Raw genomic sequence first — 26,532 nt, forward strand, 5'->3', positions numbered from 1 at the left:
ACAAAAAAAAAAATCTCACAGCCCATCTGTAAATAGCCCATCCAACTACCTCATCCCCATATTGTTTTTAAATTAAGTTTTTGCACACCAGTATTTCTACTTGCACATTATCATCTGCACATCACTCCAATGTTAATTTGCTAAATTGTAATTACTTCACTACTATGGCCTATTTATTGCCTTGCCTTCTCACGCCATTTGCACACACTGTATAGAGACTTCTATTGTGTTATTGACTGTACATTTGTTTATTCCATGTGTAACTGTTGTTTGTGTCACACTGCTTTGCTTTATCTTGCCCAGGTCGCAGTTGTAGGCCAGTTGAGAACAAGTTCTCATTTACCTGGTTAAAAGTGCCCCCGAGACAACTGCTCAGTCCACAGACACCATAAAAATAACAAAACAAAGTAACCATGCCCAACATATTCCAAAGTGAAACACATCGCTAAGCCTAACAGGGGAAAAAGAAAGGCTATAGCTCCGGGTAGCAAGTTTCACTACCGTACCCAAATCTCCCACTGAGGTACACAGTCGACTGTACTCACCTCAGACCGATGTCCCAACAGCGAGTAGAGCAAGTGTCTCCAGCCTGGGAAGGGGCCTGGAAACTAACCAATGTACTCTCTCCAATGCAGCGCACAACCAACTATCCACCGCAGTGGCAAGTTTACCAAACAAACAAAGGAAACCAACTCTGGGCACCAAACATTACAACTCAAAAAAGCTGTAACAAAAGATGCAAACAAAGCACCTAAGGAGTTTAACATTAACTCTATTTTTTCTCCCAAACACAATACACATACTAGTAAGCCAAACGATACTAGTATTAGACCTTCATAATGCAACAAAGTGCTATACACCAAAATGTCTAGGAACCAACCTTATGATCCCGGACAAGCCCCCACTTGTCACAAACCGGCTCGAAGTTCATGACAAAAAGGGAGACAACGTAGAGATGGGGAGTAACAAAAATAGATTTATTAACTGAAGTAAACTAAATACAATTAACAATGGTGCGTGTGTGTGTGTGTGTGTGTAGTCAGTAGTGTAAGTGAGTGGTTGCATGCATAAATGTGATAATGAGGGGTGTTGAAAGGTGCAAAAGCAAACAAATAAAATGGCCACAAACAAACAAATAAAATGGCCACAAACAAACAAATAAAATGGCCACAAACAAACAAAATGGCAACAAACAAACAAAATGGCAACAAACAAACAAAATGGCAACAAACAAACAAAATGGCAACAAACAAACAAACAAACACTAACAGTATGTCTACATGGAGAGAGTCTCCTCAATGAATGGGGAAGAGGTGTATTTATCCCGGAACACACCCGAGCCCAGGTGTGTCCCATTTCGCTGACGACCCTCCCACCGACATCATATAAAGGAAAACAAGAGCAAAGAGAAAGATTTCGGCAGACAGAGTGGGAGAGTCGTCACTGTGGAGTTATGGGCCAATTTGCATATATTCACTGTGGAACTGCATGAAAATCATTTTTATTTTTGTTTCAAACCATTTTGACATTTTTGGATCCCAATGTCACACATTGGCCCCATTATTTATAGAAAGACCCATATGGGATCATATTCTAACCCTGATACATTTCTGTTGACTCCTTTCGACGCTATAAGAGTCAACAGCCATGTATCGGCTGAGTCAACAGCCATGTATCGGCTGAGTCAACAGCCATGTATCGGCTGAGTCAACAGCCATGTATCGGCTGAGTCAACAGCCATGTATCTTACTCATATTCCAATACAAACAAACGCTCACATCTTGCGCATAATTTTTCTAGCTCTCTCCTGACACATATTCATATCTAGCCCTACACACACAAACTCCCTTGCACACACTGCCTAGGCCTAGACTGTATATTGAATGTACTTGTATCTCCTTGCATTTCAGGTTTACATGCCAAATAAGAAAACCAAAAACATGCTTAAGAACGGGATTGCGGTCAAGCGGGACTCGATCACTCATTTGACAGCCATGGACGAGGAGGGGGGCCTGACCCACAAACTGGGGGACACCAAAGGGCATGCCATCTTCAGCCAGGAAGACTCAGACTACTACCCCCCTCCCCACGGCCAGAATGGATCGTCCCTCAGCGCCACAGCCCCCGAGCAGGAGGAACCGGAGGGCTACGAGAAGCGCGGTGTAGGGTTGGACTTTGCCATCCTGGACAGCACCTTCCTCCTCTCTCAGGTCTTTCCCACTCTTTTCATGGGCATGATTGTTCAATTCACAAAGTCCGTCACTGCCTATATGGCCTCCTCCGCCATCTTCGGCATCATCGCCATTTATCTGGCCAACCAGATCATCTTTGACCAAAAGGACCTCAATAGCTGAAAGATTCAGTAACCAGGAGTGAAGGAATGCACGACTGCTTCCAGCATGCAACACTCCAGTGTCATCGCTGGCCGTTGCTATGGCTTTACCAACACATTGCAATGAGGCAGCCTGTCTGTACGTTTGTATGTATGTGTGCTGCAGAATTAAAAGAAAATGTAAACCCGTGACAATTGTTACCTCCAGAGATTACTGCAGGCAGTTACTATGGCTACAAGAGAGAGACTGGCTGGCATTAGCTGGTCTGTTGACACTGTCTGTGTACTTAAGAGCGTTTCTCACCTTGTTCCCCTCAGTCACATAGAAGACCGCTCAGATAGGTACCTTCACCTTCTCCTCAGGTACAACTAGCTACACAGCTTGATCAGACTCCATCAGACCTTAGACAACTGAAATTATGTATTACCATTTTACTCTCATCTATGTGTGAAGTGGTGGAGTTTGTCAATGCTATATCTTTAAAATAGTCTGCTATTAGTCGAAGTCAACAGGAGATTATTGGTCAGTTCTCATGCAGACTGGCCGAGGGAGATAGGAACAAGTTAATCTGGAGAGCCCATTACCTGCTTGGGAAAGAATTTCTGTCTGTTTGTTGTTATCAGCCAGGTTGAAATATTGGGAATGTTAAGTGTCACTGGCCCCTAGTGTTGGATGTTTTTTGGGAATTAACAGGTTTATCATATATATTTTGTATATGAATACAGTACATATATGTATATCCCTATGGGAATGTATTATGCGACCTGTTTGGTAGAGGTCATCTATGAGGTAATCTGTGTAACTGCATTGTTGTTAGGATGAAGTGGTTCAAAGCTTTCATTGGAATTTCTTTCTCCCTCTTTTCAAGAAATATCAGACAGTGCCATTTAGTGCCATTCATTACATAATCTCTACTGCCATTATCATCCCATGTTCAACCTCATGACAATCTAGGAAAGTAAATGAGGTGAATTATCCAACACTTTAAAAATCCAGGTACACTTATTTTCGGAACTCCATTAATATTCCCATGAGCAAAATACCAAAAAGTCATACTAGCAACACTGCAGTGATACTGTGAACTGGGTTCCTGAAAACAGTTTTGGTATGATGACAGTTCTCTGTGTTCTGTTAAATTTTTTATACTTTGCTCTGTGTACCATAAGTGTGTGTGTGTGTGTGTGCGTGCGTGCGAGAGAGAGAGAAAATTTCAAAGTGCAAGTGTGAGTGCCGTGAAGAGAGCAGGGCAACATGGTATGACTTTGGATAAGTGGTCTTACTCTCCTCACCTAAGAGAATACTGCAGTCTTTCTATATCTCATCTGTTACTGTATATTTAAATAATAGTTTGCATTTTAGCAGACACTCTTACCCAGAGTGACTTAAAGTAAGTAGTGAGTGAGTGCCTACATTTTCATTATCAAAATATAATAACCACACATCATTGCATAAATGGACTATTAAATTATGAGGTTGCTAAATACAGTTGGCACTATTGGATATACAGTGCATTCGGAAAGTATTCAGACCCTTGACTTTTTCCACATTTTGTTACGTTACATCCTTATTCTAAAATTGATTGAATTGTTTTTTCCTCTCATCAATCTACACGTAATACCCCATAATGACAAAGAAAAAACGTTTTTTTCGAAATTTTGAAAACGTATTAAGAATATTTTTACAAATGTAAATATCACATTAACATAAGTATTCAGCCCCTTAACTCAGTACTTTGTTGAAGCATATTTGGCAGTGATTACAGCCTTGAGTCTTCTTGGGTATGACGCTACAAGCTTGACACATCTGTATTTGGGCAGTTTCTCACATTTCTCTCTGCAGATCCTCCCAAGCTCTGTCAGGTTGAATGGTTGGATGGAGAGCGTTTCTGCACAGCTAGATGTTCAATCGGGTTTAAGTCCGGGCTCTGGCTGGGCCACTCAAGAACATTCAGAGGCTTGTCTGGAAGCCACTCCTGCGTTGTCTTGGCTGTGTGCTTAGGGTTGTTGTCCCAGTCTGAGGTCCTGAGCGCTCTGTACTTTGCTCCGTTCATCTTTCCCTCGATCCTCACTAGTCTCCCAGTCCCTGCCGCTGATATACATCTCCAAAGCAAGATGCTGCCACTACCATACTTCACTGTAGGGATGGTGCCAGGTTTCCCTCAGACGTGATGCTTGGCCTTCAGGCCAAAGAGTTCAATCTTGGTTTCATCAGACCAGAGAATCTCGTTTCTCATGGTCTGAGAGTCTTTAGGTGCCTATTGGCAAACTCCAAGCGGGCTGTCATGTGCCTTTTACTGAGGAATGGCTTCCGTCTGGCCACTCTACCATAAAGGCCTGATTGGTGGAGTGCTGCAGAGATGGTTGTCCTTCTGGAGGTGCTCCCATCTCCACAGAGGACCTCTGAAGCTCTCTCAGAGTGAACATCGGGTTCTTGGTCACCTCCCTGACCAAGGCCCTTCTCCCTCGATGGCTCAGTTTGGCCAGGCGGCCAGCTCTGGGAAGAGTCTTGGTGGTTCCAAACTTTTTCATTTAATAATGATGGAGGCCACTGTGCTCTTGGGGACCTTCAATGGTGCAGACATTTTTTGGTAACCTTCCCGAGATCTGTGCCTCAACACAAATCTGTCTCGGAGCTCTACGGACAATTCCTTCGACCTCATGACTTGGTTTTTGCTCTGGCATGCACTGTCAACTGTGGGACCTTATATAGACAGGTGTGTGCCTTTCCAAATCATGTCCAATCAATTGAATATAGCACAGGTGGATTCCAATCAAGTTGTAGAAACATCTCAAGGATGATCAATGGAAACAGGATGCACCTGAGCTCAATTTCGAGTCTCATAGCAAAGTTTCTGAAAACATACACTACCGTTTAAAAGTTTGGGGTCACTGAGAAATGTCCTTGTTTTTGAAAGAAAAGCAAAAAAATTGGTCCATTAAAATAACATCAAATTGATCAGAAATACAGTGTAGACATTGTTAATGTTGTAAATGACAATTGTTGTTGGAAACGGCTGACTTTTAATGGAATATCTACATAGAAGTACAGAGGTCCATTATCAGCAACCATCACTCCTGTGTTCCAATGGCACATTGTGTTAGCTAATAAAAGTTTATCATTTTAAAAGGCTAATTGATCATTAGAAAACCCTTTTGCAATTATGTTAGCACAGCTGAAAACTGTTGTGCTGGCCTTCTTTCGACTAGTTGAGTATCTGGAGCATCAGCATTTGTGGTTTCGATTACAGGTTCAAAATGTCTAGAAACAAATAGCTTTCTTCTGAAACTCGTCAGTCTATTCTTGTTCTGAGAAGTGAAGGCTATTCCATGCGAGAAATTGCCAAGAAACTGAAGATCTTGTACAACGCTGTGTACTACTCCCTTCACAGAACAGCGCAAACTGGCTCTAACCAGAATAGAAAGAGTGGGAGGCCCCGGTGCACAACTGAGCAAGAGGACAAGTACATTAAAGTGTCTAGTTTGAAAAACAGATGCCTCACAAGTCCACAACTGGCAGCTTCATTAAATAGTACCCGCAAAACACCAGTCTCAACGTCAACAGTGACGAGGCGACTCCTGGATGCTGGCCTTCTAGGCAGAGTTGCAAAGAAAAAGACATACATCAGACTGGCCAATAAAAAGAAAAGATGAAGATGGGCAAAAGAATACAGACACTGGTTAACTTTTTCAAAATAACAGATTTACTTTTTGGAAATTCCCCCCACACTCAGAGAATACTAATTTTGCAAGTGCCTCTATTAAAAATGTCAGTATTTTTTGTACATATGTCGGTAGTTATTGTTCTTTTTAAAATCATAAGCACATATTAAAGTATTTTGCCTTCTTTTCATTCCATCTGTCAAAGGTGTAAGGTGCAAAAGCTATTTCTGTGAAAAAATGATAAATTATTATTTAGTATAAATGTGGTATAAAGACATCTTCTGCTCTATAATTTATTGGGATATTCTTCCATCCCACTCTTTCATCATTGGCTGCTTACTTTCAGATAGTTTATTGATCTCGACTGCTGTCACAAAGTTAATGATTTCCTGGTTGATCCTGCAGAATAGTACACTCATGATATTTAAAAATATGGTTTTGTTTGCTTTAAAGTTAAATATATATATATATATTCATTCCTCCTGACCATTTCCTGTATTAGTTCTGGTTTTAAAAGAGCAACTTTGCTGAATGTGCATTTCCTGATGATGACTAATGCCTGTGCAGAATATGGTAAACGCATCGTGTATCATTATTTATTTGTAAATAGGAAGTAGTCAATACTGTTGCATCTGGGTCAATTATAACCATTGTTCCTCTGTTTTGAGTTCCCCCCATATTTAGTTTTGTTGATATTTCATAGACATAAGTAACCATTGAATTTCAAAAAGTTAGCAAATGTTTTGGTCCTTTATTTGTCCAAATGTCCAGTGTTTGGGTTAGTTGTGCTTCATGATAGCAAGTGCCAAGGATCTTCACATTGGGCCTATTTGCCGATGACTGTATGATTGTGAATCTGCTATTATGTCCTCAGTTTTCACTGATGCTCCGAATGTGTTGTCCTTGGTATTTTCAGCCTTCATAGAAATCAAATCATTTTTATTATAAATCCAGATTGGATATCAATGTGCAGTCATCAAATATATTTGTATACAAATAAATGTACTGCATTGTAAAATGCTTGTCTGAGATGTTGTATGTCACTAAGAACAACTTTGTACAGTTTGTGAAAAGGATTTGAACTATGGTCAATGGTGGTTGCGTATGAAGCACAGTTATTAAAACCTTTGGAAATAGCGCCTTCCATCGGAATTTCCAACCAAATGGATGGCATGTGTTAAGGGGTCCGGTGGAAGCGCGCAACTGTAAATAATCAATTGACGTATAGGCATGCTCCGTGGTGGCATTAAAAATAAAATATTATATGCTTCTATGTTTAAGGCAAGGGGAAGGAATAGGCTATGAGAGACGTTTCGGGGTAACCGAATTGCGCACTTAGGCCTAGCCTTAATAAACAAGCAGCATAGGATGTGGCCTGCAAGGGTGCCATTGCTCTCCGGTGACAAGTGGACTGTTTTTACACCTTCCTTCTAAATAAGGAAACAGCCTGTCAGACATATGACCACCGACCCAATTTGGGAGCTGCCAAAGTGTCCATCATGTCCCGCAGTTGCTTAACGCCAACCAATGAGGTCTCTCCCTTCCTTGGTTTCACCGGCGCTGTGACAGTGTTCCGTTGAACTCTCCACAGACAAGGCACTGCAGTTCAGCGACTCTTTTCTTGCTTGCTCGCAACTTCACTCTCTCCATCCTCGGCCCTTGTATTGTTCGACTTGGCAGCGGTGAAGTCAGCATGACGTCATCTAGATATGCGATAGCCTGGCAAGGTGAAACAGAGTTTTGGTGAGTGGTTTTCTCCACGGCCTGCGTTGCCTACAGAGAGAGAGAGGCGCGGAGCTGCAAAACATGGTAATCATCACCGCCACCACCTCAAGCTCTGCCGCGCACTCTCCTATTTCTACCCCTCTGCACCGGGGCTCTCGTTTCATACCCAGAGTTCAGACTTGCGTTCCAAAAATAATCCACTGCCAGCATGCCGAAGGAAGAAAAACAAGAAGAGTGGTATTTTTAGGGCCATTAATTTTGACCACGTGCCCCGAAGGTAAACCGGAAGGCCATTGCGCAAAGGCTCCTCATCAGTATGTCCTACGAGGCCAGCACGCACTGGACGTTGACTGCGATTGTTCTCTTGGGGTACCTAGTCGGGATTGTGTCATCATATCCTATTCCAAGCAGGACAAATGCAACTTTATTGGAGAAAAGATGGGAGACCCTCTTCTCCCGCTCCATTCTGGGCATCTCGGGGGAGAGATCGGACCTGAACTGGGAGAGTGACTATTTGCTAGGTATCAAAAGAGTGCGGAGGCTCTACTGCAACGTGGGCATCGGGTTTCACCTCCAGGTCCTCCCAGACGGCAGGATAAATGGTGTACATAATGAAAACCAGTACAGTGAGTTGCTTACAGATGTAATGCAATAGACATCACATAAAGGGGACGTCAATAATTATGCATCTAACAGAGCCGATAGCCCATATTTTGCATGATGTGTCATAAGACGCGAAGGGAACATTGGATGACTTCTAGAGCAAAGACAGATCTATTAAAAACACTATCCACCAGTGCTAAATATCTCATTAAGCTCAAACATGACATGAATGTATGGACGTATTTAGACAACAACTTATTTTTACACTGACTCCTACAGCGGCCCAGAAACGAACAGTCACCGACACCGCACACGTCCAAAAGGGCAATTATTACACGATAGCCTAAACTGAGCAAATATCGAAAATTGAATGTGGGAATGTATATAGAACAAAGACTCAGCATCATGCGTAGCAACCTGCAAGGTTACACCCACAGACGTAGAGCACATCCTAGCTATAGCCTAGCCTACAACCATTTCGAAACATATTTTGTGCCAATCTGATCGGATGTGTTTTTCCAACATCTAATATTTGGTATTTTGTTCAATTAGGTCTATTAGAGATCTCAACGGTAGAGCGAGGAGTGGTTAGCTTGTATGGTGTGAAAAGTGAGCTGTTTGTCGCAATGAATGGCCGAGGAAGGTTATACGGAACGGTAGGTATGCTCAGTATTACATTTATTGTCCTGCAATATCTGTTTGAATGTTTCCGCGTGGCATTTGCTATTTTGACTGATCGGGTTTTATTTGCATGACATGTAAAGATATTGGGTGTGCCTATCTTAACATGTGCTGTGAATTATGTGATACGTTAGTGGAATGCTATTTTGGTATTTTTGATGGTTCATTATATATATGTTTACCCTTATTATGCGTTCGTATTTAATTGTAGGCAGCAAATGAGCTAGGGGCCTGTTCATGGTCGACTTGCCTTTGGCAATAATGATGAGGTTAACAGACGCATCATTTTGTCACGCTCAGTAATATGGCCCTGCGTGCGGGGGAAAGCCCACCGACACTCCATAACCTGCCATCGTGACTTGGGACCATATGAAATTCGTCCATTAAAGATGAATATTATTTACATGTTAGGTTACATTTGTAGGTTATGCCTATCACTGAAGCCCCGTTTATACCTGGTGCTAATATGGGACCTTTGTCCTGATCTTATATACATTCTGATAATAATATTGATAATAATATTTCTTTATTGTAAGACACATATTGATGTAATCAGTTAATGGTGCCCCCTGTCAATGATTTTAGAGGGCAAAATAATTAGGATTTAAAATGGTTTCTCTGTCCAGATCTGTCTACACTTGTAAGATATCCAGACACAATGTGTGACTGACTACCTCCGGAGGTGGGCAGGATGATCTGACCACAATCAGATCACAATGTGTCTTTTGATTGTCTACACCTGTCTACAAACCTGTCTACAAATGTGGGCAAAATCAGAATGTGGACAATATCAGGACAAAAAAACGCTAATTAGAACCAGGTATAAATGGGGCTTGAGTGAAGTGCATCCTCTGACTATGGATGTTGAACAAATAGTTTTTAGTTTGGCTTGAGTTAGTCTCCAACAGGTCGATCAAGAGCTACCAGTAGCTCACTGCCCACCTGTGAGTAGCTCACCAAACAATTCTGAAACTACACTCCAAAAATATATATGCTATAATTTCAAAGATTTTACTGAGTTAAAGTTCATTTAAGGAAATCAGTCAATTGAAATAAATTCATTAGGCCATAATCTTTGGATTTCACATGACTGGGAATACAGATATGCCTCTGTAGGTCACAGAAAGGTAGGGGCATGGATCAGAAAATCATTCAATATATGGTGTGACCACCATTTGCCTCATGCAGCGCAACACATTGCCTTCGCATAGAGTTGATCAGGCTGTGGATTGTGGCCTGTGGAATGTTGTCCAGCTCCTCTTCAATGGCTGTGCGAAGTTGCTGGATATTTTCCTGGAACTGGAACACGATGTCGTACATGTCGATCCAGAGCATCCCAAAGTGCTCAATGGGTGACATGTCTTGGGAGTATGCAGGCCATGGGAGAACTGGGACTTTTTCAGCTTCCAGGAATTGTGTACAGATACTTGCTACATGGGGCCATGCATTATCATGCTGAAACATGAGGTGATGGCGGCAGATGAATGGCATGACAATGTCCTCAGGGTATTGTCGTGGTATCTCTGTGCATTCAAATTGCCATTGATAAAATGCAATTGTGTTCGTTGTCCAGTAGCTTCTCCCTGCCCATACCATAACCTAACCGGTTATGATGCCGAACTGCAGTCAGGACAATAAGCACCCAGATTAGCTTCTCTGAGATGGTTTCTGACAGTTTGTGCAGAAATTCTTTGGTTGTGCAAACCCACAGTTTCATCAGCTGTCAGATGGCTGGTCTCAGACGATCCTACAGATGAATAAACCAGATGTGGAGGTCCAGGGCTGGCATGGTTGCATGTGGTCTGTGGTTGGAGACCTGTTGGATATACTACCAAATTTTCTAAAATGACGTTGGAGGCGGCTAATGGTAGAGAAATTAACACTCAGTTCTCTGGCAACAGCTCTGGTGGACATTCCTGCAGTCAGCATGCCAATTGCACACTCTCTCAAAACTTGAGACATCTGTGGCATTGTGTTATGTGACAAAACTGAGTGGTCTTTTATTGTTCCCAGCACAAGGTACACCTGTGTAATGATCTTACTGTTTATTCAGCTTCTTGACATGCCACACCTGTCAGGTGGATGGATTATCTAGGCAAAGGAGAAATGCTCACTAACAGGGATGTAAACAAATTAGTGCGCAACATTTGAGAGGAATAAGATTTTTATGTGTATGAAAAATGTCTGAGATCTTTTATTTCAGCTCATGAAACATGGAACAAAGACTTTCCATGTTGCGTTTATATTTTTGTTCAGTATACATGCAATTTTCAGGTGTTCTCACAAGTATCAGACACCGCAAGCTCCCAGCTAGCCTACTATCTAATCAACGCAACATTGACATTATCCCACCCCAGGTTAGCCACTATTGGCCAAACCTAACACAATATCTGCCAATTAATTTCCAGCAATATTGCCCCTGTCTGTCTGTGGTGCGCGCGTTTGTCTATCACTCCGTGTGTAGCCAGTTGACGTGATTTTGACAGAAATACTTTCCCCAAAACCTTCTCAATTAAATGTTAACTGCAAAGTAGGATTATCTGGTAGAAGTATATCATGAGTAAGTATTTGTATCTATTATGTGTTATTTGCAAACTTTGCAATTAAATGAGCAGCAGCAGTACATAACCATGCTAGACCGGCTCGTTAGATGACACATTCCTCGTTTGCTAGATGCGTAATTAAAGGGGCCAGATGCACAATTAAAGGGGAATTACACTCGAATCAAAATGTGTTCGTTTTCTTCCAGACCCCCCCAAAATTGTCTTCTGATGTGATTTAAGCATTAACATGGACTCAGAACATTCCAATGTTGTTGTTTCTTTATGAACAATTGTACATTTGAGAGTTAAAAACAAAAAACATCGAAAACCAGGAAAAAGAAAACTGAGAAAAGATAATTTGTGAAAATATAAAACAGAATTGGAGAAAAAAAAATACAGATTTTATAGAGCCCCCTTAGAGTTGTTGATGAACTATTATTCTTCCAGGTATATTGACAGAAAACAATGCACTACTTTCTCTTGTACCCCAAGGGCCCAGAAAGAGTTGCAGAGAGAAGGAAAGAATGTGCCTATTTGAAAGCTAGAATTAAAACAAAATAATTTTTAATTAGCTCTCGAAGGTTGGAGACCACTGTATTAGGGTATCTGATGGACTTCACCAGCTCCCCGTCTTGTCGATAGTCCCAGCACATGCTATCTTTTCACAACTAATTATTGCAGAAATTGTCCGAAAAATAACACTCTGAAAAATATTATTTGTGAAATGTTTATTAGGATAGACAAATACGATTCACAATGAACAACTTGCAAGGTGAGCAAAAGAAGGTCCATGCAGCTTTCCAATTGTGCATCAATGAGCATCACCTAAAGGATACAGTTACATAGTGCATGCAATTAACAACACGTTTACATTTAAGACATACTCTGGTATTTTGGTAACTAATAAAGTATTTTTTAAACCTCTCGCTTTGGGCTGGATGTGTCAATGTGTAGTTCATGCATGCATAATCTATGATCAGAATTACTGCCTTACCTCAATTAGCCACGAAATCCCTAGTTTGAAAGTAACTGTTTTCTTGAAGCTGTGTTGTGCCATTTTCCCTACATTTCATGCAATGTAGGCCAGCCCCCTAGCAATTCGAGTTTTAACCAATGAGCTTCAGCCCCTCAAGCCTTTGATTGACAGCTAGCAAGAGGACTACCCAGTGTTATCCAATGAGGTTGCACGGCCCAGTGGACACAGTAGAGAGAGAGAGCGCAATTACATGGTGCACATGTGTGACGTAGTACGCAATTTTCAGGGACCACTTTTGGTTCGTGAGTGATACATTCAGAACTACTGGCTAAAAAGTATACAAAAGTACTAGATAATCTCTTTAATTATTGCACTAATAATTCATTGGTTAATAGGCTAATTAATTACCCATATGGGTGAGAAATAAGTTGTACAGCAGTGCTACCTGTGTGTGATACACATTCATTGATGTTTTAAAAGGCTAGTTCACGTTTACTTATTACTACACATAAATAAGTCTATAGACCTGTAGTCTATAGGAGTTAGTAAACCAACATTTGTTTTTGTTCAGTTAGCTGCAAGAACATACATGATAAACAATTTAGTTTATTATGAATTTTGGATGGAGCAAGATATGTGCTAGTCTTCAGAGACAAAGGTTTACAGGTTCTTCCAACAACCCCAAATTTGCTACAATATGTTAGTGCATGGCTCCCCTACTATACATGTGAACTAATTCTGGGTGAGGATGAAATGTATGCATGGCATGTATTTTTCAGTGCATCTTGTACAACTGTATAAAACTGGTAACTGAAACTTAACTTGGCCATACTTTTTCTTTGACCTTTTCTCCTTTGTTATTTTCAGACAGTCTTCCATGATGAGTGCAAGTTCAGAGAGAGCATGCTTCCAAACAACTACAACGCCTATGAGTCTTCCGTTTACAGAGGCTCCTACATTGCTCTCAGCAAGCATGGCCGTCTGAAGAGAGGCAAAAAGGCCACCACTGCCATGACTGTGACACACTTCCTCCCCCGAATATGAGCAAAACTGGCAGGCAATAGCTCACTTATTTGCACATGTGGATTGTTGTCCAGGTAACATTATACTGTATACACCAATACAAATGGACTGAAAAAGAAAGAAATACCACTATATGATAGTATTTATTCAGTCTTTATATGTATATTTCGGTAGCTTACTTTGTATTAGAACTTACAGATATGCCATTAATTGCTGCTTATTATTTTATCAGTATTATATAAGGGGTGGAGAAGCTTCATCTGTCCCCTTCACTTTGAATGGGTGCTTGCCATACATAAATGGTGGAGACCTTGCCCTGTCAGTAGATGACAGCTCATCTCAGCATCTAGAAGTGAAATGGATACTTTTTTATTACCTCAAAGCGCCATTTCCTGAATGAAATAATGTGTGCATGATATTTCTACTGAGAAGAATGCCTGTTTACTTTGAACTTTTGTCATTATCCATCAAGAACTAAAAATGTTCCATCATCTGTGTCAACATTATATCATTGTCTAGTAAGGGCAACTAGAGCACTCACCAAATATTTATTTCCTTGCTTTGTGATGAGGGGGTGGTTGCCTTTGATTCCTACTTGTGGCTCCTTCCCTTGCATGTAAGAAACGCTCCCCTCAGTCAGAAATAGGGATGACACGCAAGTCATCGCTCCCTCAGTGACTCCGGGGGGCTTTAGCCCAATTCCTAGAGGGCCAAAAGTATCTTCAGTTTATTTTCTTTCCAAATTTAGATCAGTTAAGTAATTGAGACTGTGTTGGACAGGCCGGGCCCCTCAGGAGCTCACAGCCATTGATGTGGGAAGCTAGAACTGGAGACCCACCATGCTAGGAGAACTTTGACAATCCTGTTTTTTATGAGGCTAGAGGGTTTTATGAGGCTGAGTGTGAAATGGCTGGATGTTTAGACCAGATTGAAATGTGTGTGTGTCTGGTCTGGACTAACTGGGAGACTGCTGTATCGATCAATCAAACAGTTTGATTCTTTTTTTAAACTGATGAGGGTTGAAACCTTAACTTATCTACCGGTTTGAATTTTTTTTTTTAGCACTTTTACAGTATCTCCATTTCTGCAGTAAATGTTGAGCTGCATAAATCGTGCTTGTTTTCACGTTCACACTGTAAATGAGGGTCTGCTACATTAATTTGAATAATATGTAAATATTCCTATTACATTTTTTGAGAAGGGATCATTATTTCACGCAATTAAGATGTGCTAACAACATTTCAGGTATCACAATCTGGCTATTATGTCTAATATCTGATATTTAGATAATAATAAGGATTGTACTCATATGTACCTGTTTCTCTCTTTTATTGTTTAAACTGGTTATTAAGTTGTAAGATCTTGTGTGGAAGAAAAACAGAAGCAATGTCTCAAAGCAATTCACCAAAGGCTTACAGTAGTGATGTTTGAAGTCAATGCTTGCTTGCTCTCCTCCTCGAATACTGTACCTGAGCAGACCCCCCTTGGCCAGTTGACACTGTAAAACCCTTTGTTCAACAACAGTCTTGAGATTCCAGAAGTATCCTTCCTCTCCCACCCGAAGCCATTTTAGTACAAGGTCAGAGTCATAGACCTCTTTCACTGTGTCTAAGCACATGGTGTTAAGGTTCACCAGTATCACTTTGCCCCTTTGACGCCTCTTTGCCCTACGTTCGCTCCGTTATTCCTTTATTTATTTATGAATGGTGTGTAGCTCAATGAAAACCTTGCATGAATGACATAAGGTGATTTTTAGTTGTAAGTGGTTTGATTCTGTATCTCTCTTTGACTGGTCGCCAATGAGCATGGATTTATTGGGAATGGAGTGGCATAATCTGATTTAAAGATTTACCTTTGGCTATTACAATGCTATAAGTATGTTTGGTGTGTCTGAGTAAAATACACAGGAAAGGTCATCTTTGACCTCTTTTATCAAACTTTAACTTTACGCCTGTTAAATTCTACTTCCAACACAGCATTGGTAGCCCACTGTAAAATGGATGTGAGTTGGTACTTACCCTCACACAAGTACTTAGTAAGAAGAGACAGGCTGAGGCTTGATGCAGTGTCTGGTTGTGATGGAACACAGGAAGCATCTGTGTCAAATCAAATCAAATTTTATTGGTCACATACACGTGTTTAGCAGATGTTATTGTGGGTGTAGCGAAATGCTTGTGCTTCTAGCTCCGACAGTGCAGTAATATCTCACAAGTAATATTTAACAGTTTCACAACATATACCCAAAATACACGTACATCTAAATAAGGAATGGATTAAGAATATATATACATATATGTCAGAGCAGCATTGGACTAAGATACAGTGGCATAGTATAGAGTACAGTATGAGATGGGTGATGCAATATTTACACACAATTAAAGTGACTAAGATACCGTAGAATAGTATAGAGTACAGTTTACACATATGAGATGAGTAATGCAAGATACGTAGACATTAAAGTGGCTAGTGTTTCATTTCATTGTCAACAGTCATCATACTCCATATTTGCCACAGCCAAAGAGAAAGCAAAGTTCCAATCAGATCAATTCACCAAGCTGAAATTGTATTGATGTGCTAGCTAGGCACTATTTCCATCAAGGAGGATGGCAGACAATGAAAATATGTAACACAAAGGCTGTTTTGGATTTGGACCGTTATGAGACAAAACACAATTTTATATGGATAACTAGTAGTGCTGTTGCTTGAACAATGGTGCTCCCAGGAGATATAGCTACTGTAATAGTTATGCAAGTTAAAAGTGTTGCTCAGTCTGCCAAGTAGAATCATCTCTACAGCTAGCACCAGATCAAGCCCACTTTCATTGTCACAATGGAACTGAAAAATGTCTTCACCACCACCTAGGATGATGATCAGTAATTGAGGAATGAATGAAAACAAGCTTTTCCACTGTCTTGCATGTGTTCCTCTGGGATGATAACATAGCAGGATTCATGGATTATTGAATTTGGATGGTGCAACATCTTATCTTCCATCCTTTCTTCTCCCCACAATGTCATCATAATAAGACATGCAATGTGAATGTTCATGAAGGTGAATAATATTTGTTTTGATAACAACATCCTTATCATTCTTTTTTTTCATATGGGCAACAGGACACTATCATGACAACATGCAAATACGTGAACTGAAATAGATATTTGGAAGTGTGAGAATTGTGCTTCTGTCACAGTGGCTTCTCATGTCATAACTGGCACCTAGTTCAGTGTCCACCTGTTAGTCCTAACCATAGGTCTTTGTACCAAATGTATTAAAGCTGCTTAAAGAGTGTTAGATACTCAAAGGGTGTTCAAGCCTACAGTAACTTACAATACAGTGCGTTGCAGGCTCTCCAACTTGTGAAAAGGTGCTATGGGTGGTAGTGGATAAGGGAGTGGTGGTAGCGATTCAGTGTGTGTCCCTGTGTGTCGGCAGCCTAAGTTTGAGTTCTCACAGTTTTCTATTCCTGCACTGAGGGGAGTGTGCTTCCTTCTGAATCCCCCTCCTCTTTTTTAACATATACCTCACCTTCTGCCTTAGTTCCGATTTATTGAAATGATTGTAAATTAGTTTGAAATAACAGACTTCTCCAATCATTTGTTTCTTAAAAAATATGATGACGAGTAAGAATGCTAATATACTAAAAATGGTTTTCCTTTTATTTTTGTACGTATGTGCTGTGCACAGCAGTCAACTGTATTCCTGAATGAATAATAAAACATGTTTTATATGGGTTGTTATTGTTGTTGTTATTTTATGCCTGTGGTGTATGTCAATTGTGAACTGGATTTAGAATGATTGAACCTCCTATGTGTTGATTTGGTCAAGGCCACCCTGAGTATTTTATATTGAGAAGTAGGTAGGTAATACAGTACTCAAGACAACATATGCCAGCGGTTTACATGTTTCTTTGTGGCAGTTGATAAATAAATGTAACTATTTCAAGGACTATACTGCAATTCTCAACACACTCAAATTCCTTTGATATATGTGAAGCTGGGGCTCCCCCTTCTGGCAAAAATAAATATGGCCACGTTTTGGGAAGAATATGGTTCACCCCTGTGAAGGCGATTTTCAGAGAGCAGGAATGGCATTTGGGCCAGTTACCTTTAACCTTTAAAGTGAGGGGCGGTGGTGAAATTCCCTGGAAATGTAGGCTACACGATTATATAATACATACATAATTTCCCGCACATACAATATTCTGTTGAGCTTGACACCTGTTTTTTGTATAGGTTAGAGCGAGCATAATGTATTGTTAGCCGTGTTATTTAAAGAGTTCATGAAACTCAACTTCACCTCCGGTCAGCCAAAAAAGTATCGACAGGGTTTTGGGCCAGTTACAGAGCTGTCAGTCTTCAAATTGAATTTGTGGCCTCTGTTCCCGTCAATTGTGTTTAACACTGCACCTTGAGCACCTCAGGATTGCCGTGTGAACCGGCACATTTCCCCAACATGCAACCGGCTCTCGTCGTGATCTGGCTGGCCGCTCTACAACAATCCATTCCGGTCAATTGTATCCCTGTACACCTAGACCTGTCGCCGCCGCACAGGACAATCAAAGGAATCCTCGCGCGCTCCGAGTCTGTCGATACAGGACATTATTTATGGAAGGTGAATTTGAATGGACATGTAAAGAAAGCCATCTTCACAAACTCTCTCGGTAAGTGTATTTTTCTTTATTTAACTATTTTCATACTACCCAGCTAGCACATTTGGTTCCTTGGAAGTTGTGGGAATGTACATTTTTGGTTCAGATGTGTCACCACCGGTTCTAAAGTGGTGTGACAAAAGTATTGCGTGTCTTTTCAGGGGCCTGGAGTTTTTCCTGATCTCATGACCTGGGCCCGGTTTCCCGATAGTAATAAAACATTAGTATGCCTAGGTTTCAACAATGCATATTTCCTACTACATGCGTTTCCCAAAACACCACGCAGAGAGCATGTTCGCTAAATGTGTTGATACTGATAGGATCAGAAGAAAGAACACTGCTCTCGGATCTCCCTTTCCAATCTTACCTTAATATTTGAGATATCACATATGACTACAAATATTGAGGCGGCTTATTCTAATGCTTACCCTATAACAATGCACTAAATCCATTAAATATATTCAGGCCAACATTACCGAAAGTAGTGTACAAATAGTTAAATAAAACTAAATTTCATTAACATAAAATGGATTGCAATATTATTCAAATATATAGGTCTATGTAGCCTATACTGTATTTCTTTTAATACAAGGTTTTCATTTAAAGTGTCTTTATGTCCTTCGCTTGTTTTGCAAAGAAATGGGCAGCTTTGTATTTGTAGTCACTGTCACATTCATTCTAAAGTTAATCAGCAACCACATAAAGACAAACATCTTGATTTTGTGTTTAACTGAGATCTGTTCGAGTAGTCTGAGGCGGTCATTAAAAAAAAGGCATTCACACCGTACTTAGCTGTTCGAGTAGTCTGAGGCGGTCATTAAATAACCAGTGTTTTTCAAGAGCAACTTTAGTAACGTTGGTTTTAGGAAACAGCTCAGAGATCTAAGGACGCTCCTACGACGGTTCTAATGATGAACGTAGGCTTTAAATGCTTTTGGGAAACTGGGCCCAAGTCAGGTAAAACTATGGGTCCTATTCGTAGGTTATGTCAAAATATTATTATTATTATTATAGATGTATCTTCCCAATTCATCTTTGCTTTGACTATGGGGCTGTGCCATACACATTTACCTAGCTGAATGCATTCCACCGAAATGTGTCTTCTGCATTTAACCTACCCCCCCCCCCCCCCCTCCCCCTGAATCAGAGAGGTGCAGTAAGCCTGCCTTAATCGACGTCCATGTCAAATCAAATGTTATTTGTCACCTACAGATGTTAATGTGAGTGTAGCGAAATGCTTGTGCTTCTAGTTCCGACAGTGCAGTAATATCTCACAAGTTATCTAACAATTCCCCAACAACTACCTAATACATACATCTAAAGGGGTGAATGAGAATATGTACATGTAAGTATATGGATGAGTGATGGCCGAGCGTCATAGGCAAGGTGCAATAGATGGTATAAAAATACAGTATATACATGTGATATCGGTAATGTAAGATATGTAAACATTATTAAAGTAGCATTATTTAGAGTGCATTGTATAAAGTGACTAGTGATCCATTTATTAAAGTGGCCAGTGATTGGGTCTCAGTGTAGGCAGCAGCCTCTCTGAGTTAGTGATTGCTGTTTAGCAGTCTGATGGCCTTGAGATAGAAGCTGTTATTCAGTCTCTCGGTTCCAGCTTTGATCCACCTGTACTGACCTCACCTTCTGGATGGTAGTGGTGTGAACAGGCAGTGGCCCGGGTGGTTGATGTCCTTGATTATCTTTTTGGCCTTCCTGTGACATCGGGTGGTGTAGGTGTCATGGAGGGCAGGTAGTTTGCCCCAGGTGATGCGGTGTGCAGACCGCACCACCCTCGGGAGAGCCTTGCGGTTGAAGGCGGTGCAGTTGCTGTACCAGGGTGTGATACAGCCCGACAGGATGTTCTTGATTGTGCATCTGTAAAAGTTTGTCAGGATTTTGGGTGACAAGCCAAATTTTTTAAGCCTCCTGAGGTTGAAGAGGCGCTGTTGCGCCTTCTTCACCACACTGCCTGTGTGAGTGGACCATTTCAGTTTCTGTGATGTGTACACCGAGGAACTTAAAACTTTCCACCTTCTCCACCGCCCGGGGAGCAGTTGTTGTTGTTGGGGGGTTAACTTCCTTGCTTAAGGGCAGATATCTAGCTAGGCTACTAAAGCTACTAGTTTTTGTTAGCTAGCTATAGATTGGATCATTCTAGCTAGTTTTGGAGGATGACTTAACTGCTTTTATTAACACATACCTTGATTTCCATGAACATTTGTGTTTGTTCATGAGGCAGGCAGGAGAGGGACAGTCATCAGTTAACACAGCCAGAAAGTTATAAACCCCGCCTATTTCAAAAATGTCTCATCTTAAAATCAGATTATAAACCTAACGACACTGCTAACCTTGTGCCTTGTGGGGGTTACCACGTGAAATCTCAGGGACACTTGACAAAACCAAGGAAAACAGGCCTTAATTGGGGGAGGTACTATGTCAACTTGTCCAATAAGAAACGGCTGCTTTCTTTTCCATTGCAAAACATTTTCTACGTTTTTCTATGGCGTGAACAAATGAATATGGTAAACTTGTTCGGTGCTGCTGCTTTGAAAGTGGTGCCCCACCAGATTGAAAAGGCAAATGCTGTCTCGCCACGTTTTCGGGCAGCCTTGTTTCACAGGAACGAAGCCATATGTTTTCTGACGGGTAAAACACATTTTTTAAACATTCTGAGAGCAGAAGTAAAAATTGACTGTTCTGGGAACGTTTATTTTTAAGTTGCAGGAAGGTTCTGAGAACGTTTTACTCTGGTTCCTTAAATCTTTTCCTGGGAAGTTTTATTAACGCTCTGAGAACAGAAATTATAGGTTATTAGGAGTTTTCTTAATAACTTTAAAAAAAAAACTAAATGTTTCAATATTTAATAACACTGCTAGCTTATTTTGGGTATAAAAAAAAGCACAAGATAGGACAATGGAAATTCCTTTCCTTAGGCATTAATCATGCAAACACATACATTTAAATAACGAGGCAGCTGTGAGATTCTAACCTTTAATCTTCTGTTCAATATACATGGAATTAGTCCACTACGCCACCAGGATGGAGCTAACATGTCGTGTTTTCTTACCAATATAAAGCTGTTATTTTTAGTCTATTCAAACAGACCCTATTTCAAAGCAAACAAGCACTCATTAAGATCAGGTGTTGCCAATTTAGTGGGCACGACCAACACACTTAAGATAGAGGATTGAGAGTTGTGTTGATGCTGAGAACGGAATGTATGTTTTTCAATACAATCTTAGAATGGTCTCTCTGAACGTTACTAAAGTTTGCTTGCGGTTTTTATGGAAAGTTTTCTTGAACTTCTCGGGAACATGATTTTAAATAGAACCATTAGGAAACCTGTAGGAAACTTTATCTGTAAGTTCTGAAATTCCCACAGAAGAATGTTGTTTCTGAACTGTTAGAGAATATTCCAAGTGTGTGTGTGTTGAGAATGTTCCAAAGTGAAGCAACTATCCTGTAGGGGTTGATACCTGTATTGTGACACTCATTACTATCGCGTCAAGGAAACGAAATACGATGCGGCTTTAACTTATTTAGGAAAACTGTCCTAATGTTGGAAAAAAACATTGTTGTCATCCAGAGGCACACTTATTTTTATATTTTCAAGCCATAGCACACAGTATTTTACATACAGTAGGTTTTTAAAGGACCAAAGAGTGTTGCTCTGCGTTTTAATTTTTGCCATGGAAAAATAAATATTATGATACTGGTATCATCCCGGCCTTACTATCCTGCACCATTCTCAGAAAGTTGTGGGAATGTTGTATGTAAAATAACCATAGGACAGCCACGCTCTCACCAAGCTCTAAGAAACATATGGTTCTCAGAACGTTATGTGCTAGCTGGGTATGCTTTATTTTGTAGTTAATTTCACACACAGATTTCAGTCAAGTTTTCACACTCAAACTAAAGCAACTGTACAGATAATGTCAAAATTAACTAATTCAACAAAGTGCCTTATTTAGGATTGTTTAATCATTTACCAAAAGGAATCCATTGTCTGTCTCTATGTACAGTATGAAATTGTGACATGTTTTTTTATTTTTCCATAGTTGTCCTCCCAATAAGAACAGAAACAAGTGACTTTGTGTCAATATTGGACTTGAAAAGTAAACGTTTCTTATGCGTCGACGTCGAGGAAAAGTGGTTCAGTTCTGTAGGTATTGCATGGCAAGTCATCCATGGATGGCCACTCTGGGAACAGTCAAATCTCTAATTTCCGTAGAATCACTTAACCTATTCATGTGAAATTCAAGTTGTGTTTCTGTTGTCACTCCCTACCAGATGATGTTCAGCAGGAAAGAGTGCCTTTTCCAGCACAGGCGGATGGAGAACCATGTTGACGTGTTCTATTCATCCAGCAATGGACTGTTGCTCCTACTGGAAGGGGCTGAGATCCCTGTGAAAGGGTATGACTTGTTAAAGAGACACATGGTTTACAGAAGGAAGAGGAGCCAACAGGAGAACCCAGATGCAGACTCCATGGAGGATCAGGACCTGGCTATGCAACAGGACCAAGAACGAGCTGGCGCCATTTCCAAGGAGACCATCACTTCTTGTGACGACCCTTTGCGGGTGTTGCATTCCAATAGCCCAGGCAGTCCTACCAAAATGGCTGTGCAAAAGGTAGACAAAGTGGCCCAGGGTGGTCTAGCGGTCTAAGCAGATGCCTCTGGCACATGTCTACAGTGTTGTCATAGGTGTGAATCCAACCTACTGCCCTCTCTCTTTCCCTACTATCATCCTCTCTCTTTATCTTAGGGGTAGGCAATCCTGTTCCTGGAGTGCTTGCAGGATTTTGCCCCAACTAGGCATCACACCAGACCAAATGAGCAAATTGACTAAATTCAACACACCTGGTCTTCCAAGTTGGTTAAATCAAAAACATGAAGTCCTTGCGTCACTCCAGAACCAAGGTTGCCTAGTCCTGCTCTAACTGTTCAATAAAGTCAGAAAATTGCTTAAAAATATATTTTTAAAATGGAAAATGCAGAGAAAGAGTGAAGCATTGGCCAATGGCTTGACTCGTAAGGCCAGAGAAATGAGCTTTGAATTTGAAGCTTGTCTGGAAAATGTTTAAACTTTTTGCTAGATAACATTAAGGGATATAATGCCATGCACCAGTGCCTCAATCCTTATGAGTTTTTGGTTTTGCAATCGTAGTCTGGATGGAGGGGTCACAATACAACTTGAGAAGGAGCACGTTAGATTGAAACAAGGAGGTGAATTAGAAAGCTGATCAGTGAGCATCATGAGAAACAGTCTTACATGCTTATATACAAATCATTCAAATCCAGACAGAAAATATTTACACAAGAAGCAGTCTAATATCACACAGTCAAAACTCTCCGTCGTTTAGTTAAATTCACCATATTCTGCGATTCTTCTTAAGGTCATTAATGAGTGGATGAGAATGGGTGGATGAGACCATGTGTATAGTGCAGTGAGAAGCCAACCCTTTGGTTATGCAAGGGTGTGATGCACTTTTTCACTGGGACCAGAAATCGGCCCTGGCATTTGTAACACACCGGCCCATTTCTTTCCCCAAGGCCCAGACAGCGACCAATTTTGTGGCCCCCATTCTTAGCCTGATGATGATGATGATGATGATGATCATTTTGCACAAAAAAAAAACAAGTTAGGCAGGCCCACGAGGTAAACAATCAACCGGCCCATCTGGAATTTTTCACGAAATGCCTGATGACCAGTCTGCCCCTGCACTTTTTAAATATTTACATTGCAAAACACTTTCAAACAGTTTGGACTTTCATCCTTGACACAGAGAAAACCAATCAAATCATCCTGAAAATATGCATCCTCATTATGAAATGGGCACTTCTTGTTTTTATAACAGTGTATAAAAAGTTGAGGCAGGTCACCCATTTCCTTTTCTACATTACTTAGAATCGTCTATCAATTCATACAGAGAGACGTTTGAGTAGCAGTTGATGAGGGGCCTGTTTGGCAACGTTAAACATAATTTGTCCTTTTTGGGTAACGCCTGGGTTGAACCAGTGTCATGTGGTCCTTTTAACTCCTTTTAAAAAGTACCATTTTAAACTGGTTTGGTATTGAGCCTGATGTTGCAATATTTTTTTTGCATGAGATTTTGCTATGTATGTCAAAATGGACCAACATTTCTGTATGAATGATTGTAATTGACAAGTAAATATTAATTGATACAACATTGCATTAATGCATTGTAACTTCTATTAATTGAAGACCATTTTTCAATGGATGTGTTATGGTATTACTATATTTTGTCAATCTATAGGTTGTGGTGGATGTTCACAATGTTTAAATATGGTAAATACACTATATATTAAAAAGTGGACACCCCTTCAAATTAGTGGGTTTGGCTATTTCAGCCACACACGTTGCATGGCTGTGTGCTCGATTTTATACACATGCCAGCAATCTCCATAGACAAACATTTGCAGTAGAATGGCCTTACTGAAGAACTCAGTGACTTTCAACGTGGCACTGTCATAGGAAGCCACCTTCCTAACAAGTCAGTTCATCACATTTCTGCCCTGCTGGAGCTTCCCCGGTCAACTGTAAGTGCTGTTATTGTGAAGTGGAAACGTCTAGGAGCAACAATGGCTGAGCTGCGAAGTGGTAGGCCCCACAAGCTCACAGAACAGGACCGCTGAAATGCGTAGCGAATAAAAATTGCATGTCCTCGGTTACAGCACTCACTACCGAGTTCCAAACTGCCTCTGGAAGCAACGTCAGCACAATAACTGTTCATCGGGAGATTCATGAAATGGGTTTCTATGGCTGAGCAGTTGCATACAAGCCTAAGTTCACCATGCCAAGTGTCGGCTGGAGTGGTGTAAAGCTCGCCGTCATTGGACTCTGGAGCAGTGGAAACGCATTCTCTGGAGTGATGAATCACACTTCACCATCTGGCAGTCCGACAAACTAATATGGCTTTGGCAGATGCCAGGAGAATGCTACTTGCCCCAATGCATAGTGCCAACTATAATGTTTGGTGTAGGAGGAATAATGGTCTGGGATGGTTTTTCACGGTTCGGGCTAGGTCCCTTAGTTCCAGTGAAGGGAAATCTTAACACTACAGCATTTTGTATTTTTATTTATTTATCCTTTATTTAAGTAGGCAAGTTCGTTAAGAACAAATTTTTATTTTCAATGACGGCCTACCCCGGCCAAACCCTAACGACGCTGGGCAAAATGTGTGCCGTCCTATGGGGCTCCTAATCACAGCCGGTTGTGTTACAGCCTAGAATGGAAACAGGGTCTGTAGTGTCGCCTCTAGCATTGAGATGCAGTGCCGTAGACCGCTGCGTCACTCGGGAACCCATACAATGACATTCTAGACAATTCTGTGCTTCCAACTTTGTGGTAACAGTGTGGGGAAGGCCCTTTCCTGTTTTCAGCATGACAATGCCCCTGTACACAAGGCGAGGTCCATACAGAAATGGTTTGTCGAGATCAGTATGGAAAAACTTGACTGGCCTGCACAGTGCCCTGACCTCAACCCTATCAAACACCTTTGGGCTGAATTGGAACGCCGACTGCGAGCCAGGCCTAATTGCCCCACATCAGTGCCCGACCTCACTAATGCTCTTGTGGCTGAATGGAAACAAGTTCCCACAGCAATGATCCAACATCTAGTGGAAAGCCTTCCCAAAAGAGTGGAGGCTGTTATAGCAGCAAAGGGGGGACCAACTCTATATTAATGCCCATGATTTTGGAATGAGATGTTTGACGAGCAGGTGTCCACATACCTTTGGTCATGTAGTGTATATCAAGGTTGTGTTTCGCTGTCATTTGAAACCATACCAAATGTTAGCTGGTGCTGGACACCATTAGGAAAAAGCAATGAGCCATCACAATATAATGTATTTATACAAATGTATTCACATATTGCTATTTATAATGTGTAATATTTTGTATGGATGCTTATTGTCTTATCATAAAATATATACACTGAACAAAAATATAAACAACATGCAACATTTTCAAAGATTTTACTGAGTTACGGTTCAAAAAGTAAATCGGTCATTTGAAATAAATAAATGAGGCCCTAATCTATGGATTTCACATGACTGAATACAAATGTGCATCTGGTCACAGATACCTTTAAAAAAGGTGGTGGTGTGGATCAGAAAACCAGTCAGTATCTGGTGTGACCACCATTTGCCTCATGCAGCGTGACAACTCCTTCACAGAGTTGATCAGGCTGTTGATTGTGGCCTGTAGAATGTTGTCTCATCCTCTTCAATGGTTGTGTGAAGTTGCTGCATAATTAAATCACATTTTATTTGTCACATACACATGTTTAGCAGATGATATTGCGGGT

General features: G+C 40.8%; 3 protein-coding genes across 3 annotated transcripts in view; all 3 read left to right on the plus strand.

Annotated features, from left to right (window-relative positions):
- LOC110498335 (solute carrier family 45 member 3) overlaps positions 1-7,085 on the plus strand; it is a 70,498-nt gene extending 63,413 nt beyond the window's left edge. The window contains exon 5 of the mRNA XM_036957747.2: positions 1,911-7,085. Coding sequence (XP_036813642.2) covers positions 1,911-2,354 — 444 coding nt within the window. The 3' untranslated portion in view covers positions 2,355-7,085. The remainder of the gene's footprint in view (positions 1-1,910) is intronic.
- Positions 6,992-17,275, plus strand: LOC110498346 (fibroblast growth factor 6). The gene is made up of 3 exons (XM_021574974.3): positions 6,992-8,343; positions 8,873-8,976; positions 13,388-17,275. The coding sequence occupies exons 1-3, from the start codon at positions 8,034-8,036 to the stop codon at positions 13,562-13,564; spliced, it is 591 nt and encodes a 196-aa protein (XP_021430649.1). The 5' UTR covers positions 6,992-8,033; the 3' UTR covers positions 13,565-17,275.
- Positions 17,276-17,698: 423 nt separating this feature from the next.
- LOC110498357 (fibroblast growth factor 23) lies at positions 17,699-24,398 on the plus strand. The gene is made up of 3 exons (XM_021574980.3): positions 17,699-18,203; positions 22,259-22,362; positions 22,491-24,398. Exons 1-3 carry the CDS (start codon positions 17,996-17,998, stop codon positions 22,866-22,868), a joined length of 690 nt encoding a protein of 229 aa, XP_021430655.3. The 5' UTR covers positions 17,699-17,995; the 3' UTR covers positions 22,869-24,398.
- The last annotated feature ends 2,134 nt before the right edge of the window (positions 24,399-26,532 follow it).

Source organism: Oncorhynchus mykiss, chromosome 2 (genome assembly GCF_057628025.1).
Source record: "Oncorhynchus mykiss isolate SJ-2025 chromosome 2, ASM5762802v1, whole genome shotgun sequence".
Lineage (NCBI taxonomy): Eukaryota > Metazoa > Chordata > Actinopteri > Salmoniformes > Salmonidae > Oncorhynchus > Oncorhynchus mykiss.

Bases quoted from the DNA above. Each gene is read 5' to 3' on its own strand.
- LOC110498346 (XM_021574974.3), top strand. From the start codon at position 8,034: ATGTCCTACGAGGCCAGCACGCACTGGACGTTGACTGCGATTGTTCTC. The intron at 8,344-8,872 runs GTGAGTTGCTTA...TTGTTCAATTAG, and splicing joins ACATAATGAAAACCAGTACA to GTCTATTAGAGATCTCAACG. The intron at 8,977-13,387 runs GTAGGTATGCTC...TGTTATTTTCAG, and splicing joins GAGGAAGGTTATACGGAACG to ACAGTCTTCCATGATGAGTG.
- LOC110498357 (XM_021574980.3), top strand. From the start codon at position 17,996: ATGCAACCGGCTCTCGTCGTGATCTGGCTGGCCGCTCTACAACAATCC. The intron at 18,204-22,258 runs GTAAGTGTATTT...ATTTTTCCATAG, and splicing joins CATCTTCACAAACTCTCTCG to TTGTCCTCCCAATAAGAACA. The intron at 22,363-22,490 runs GTAGGTATTGCA...ACTCCCTACCAG, and splicing joins AGGAAAAGTGGTTCAGTTCT to ATGATGTTCAGCAGGAAAGA.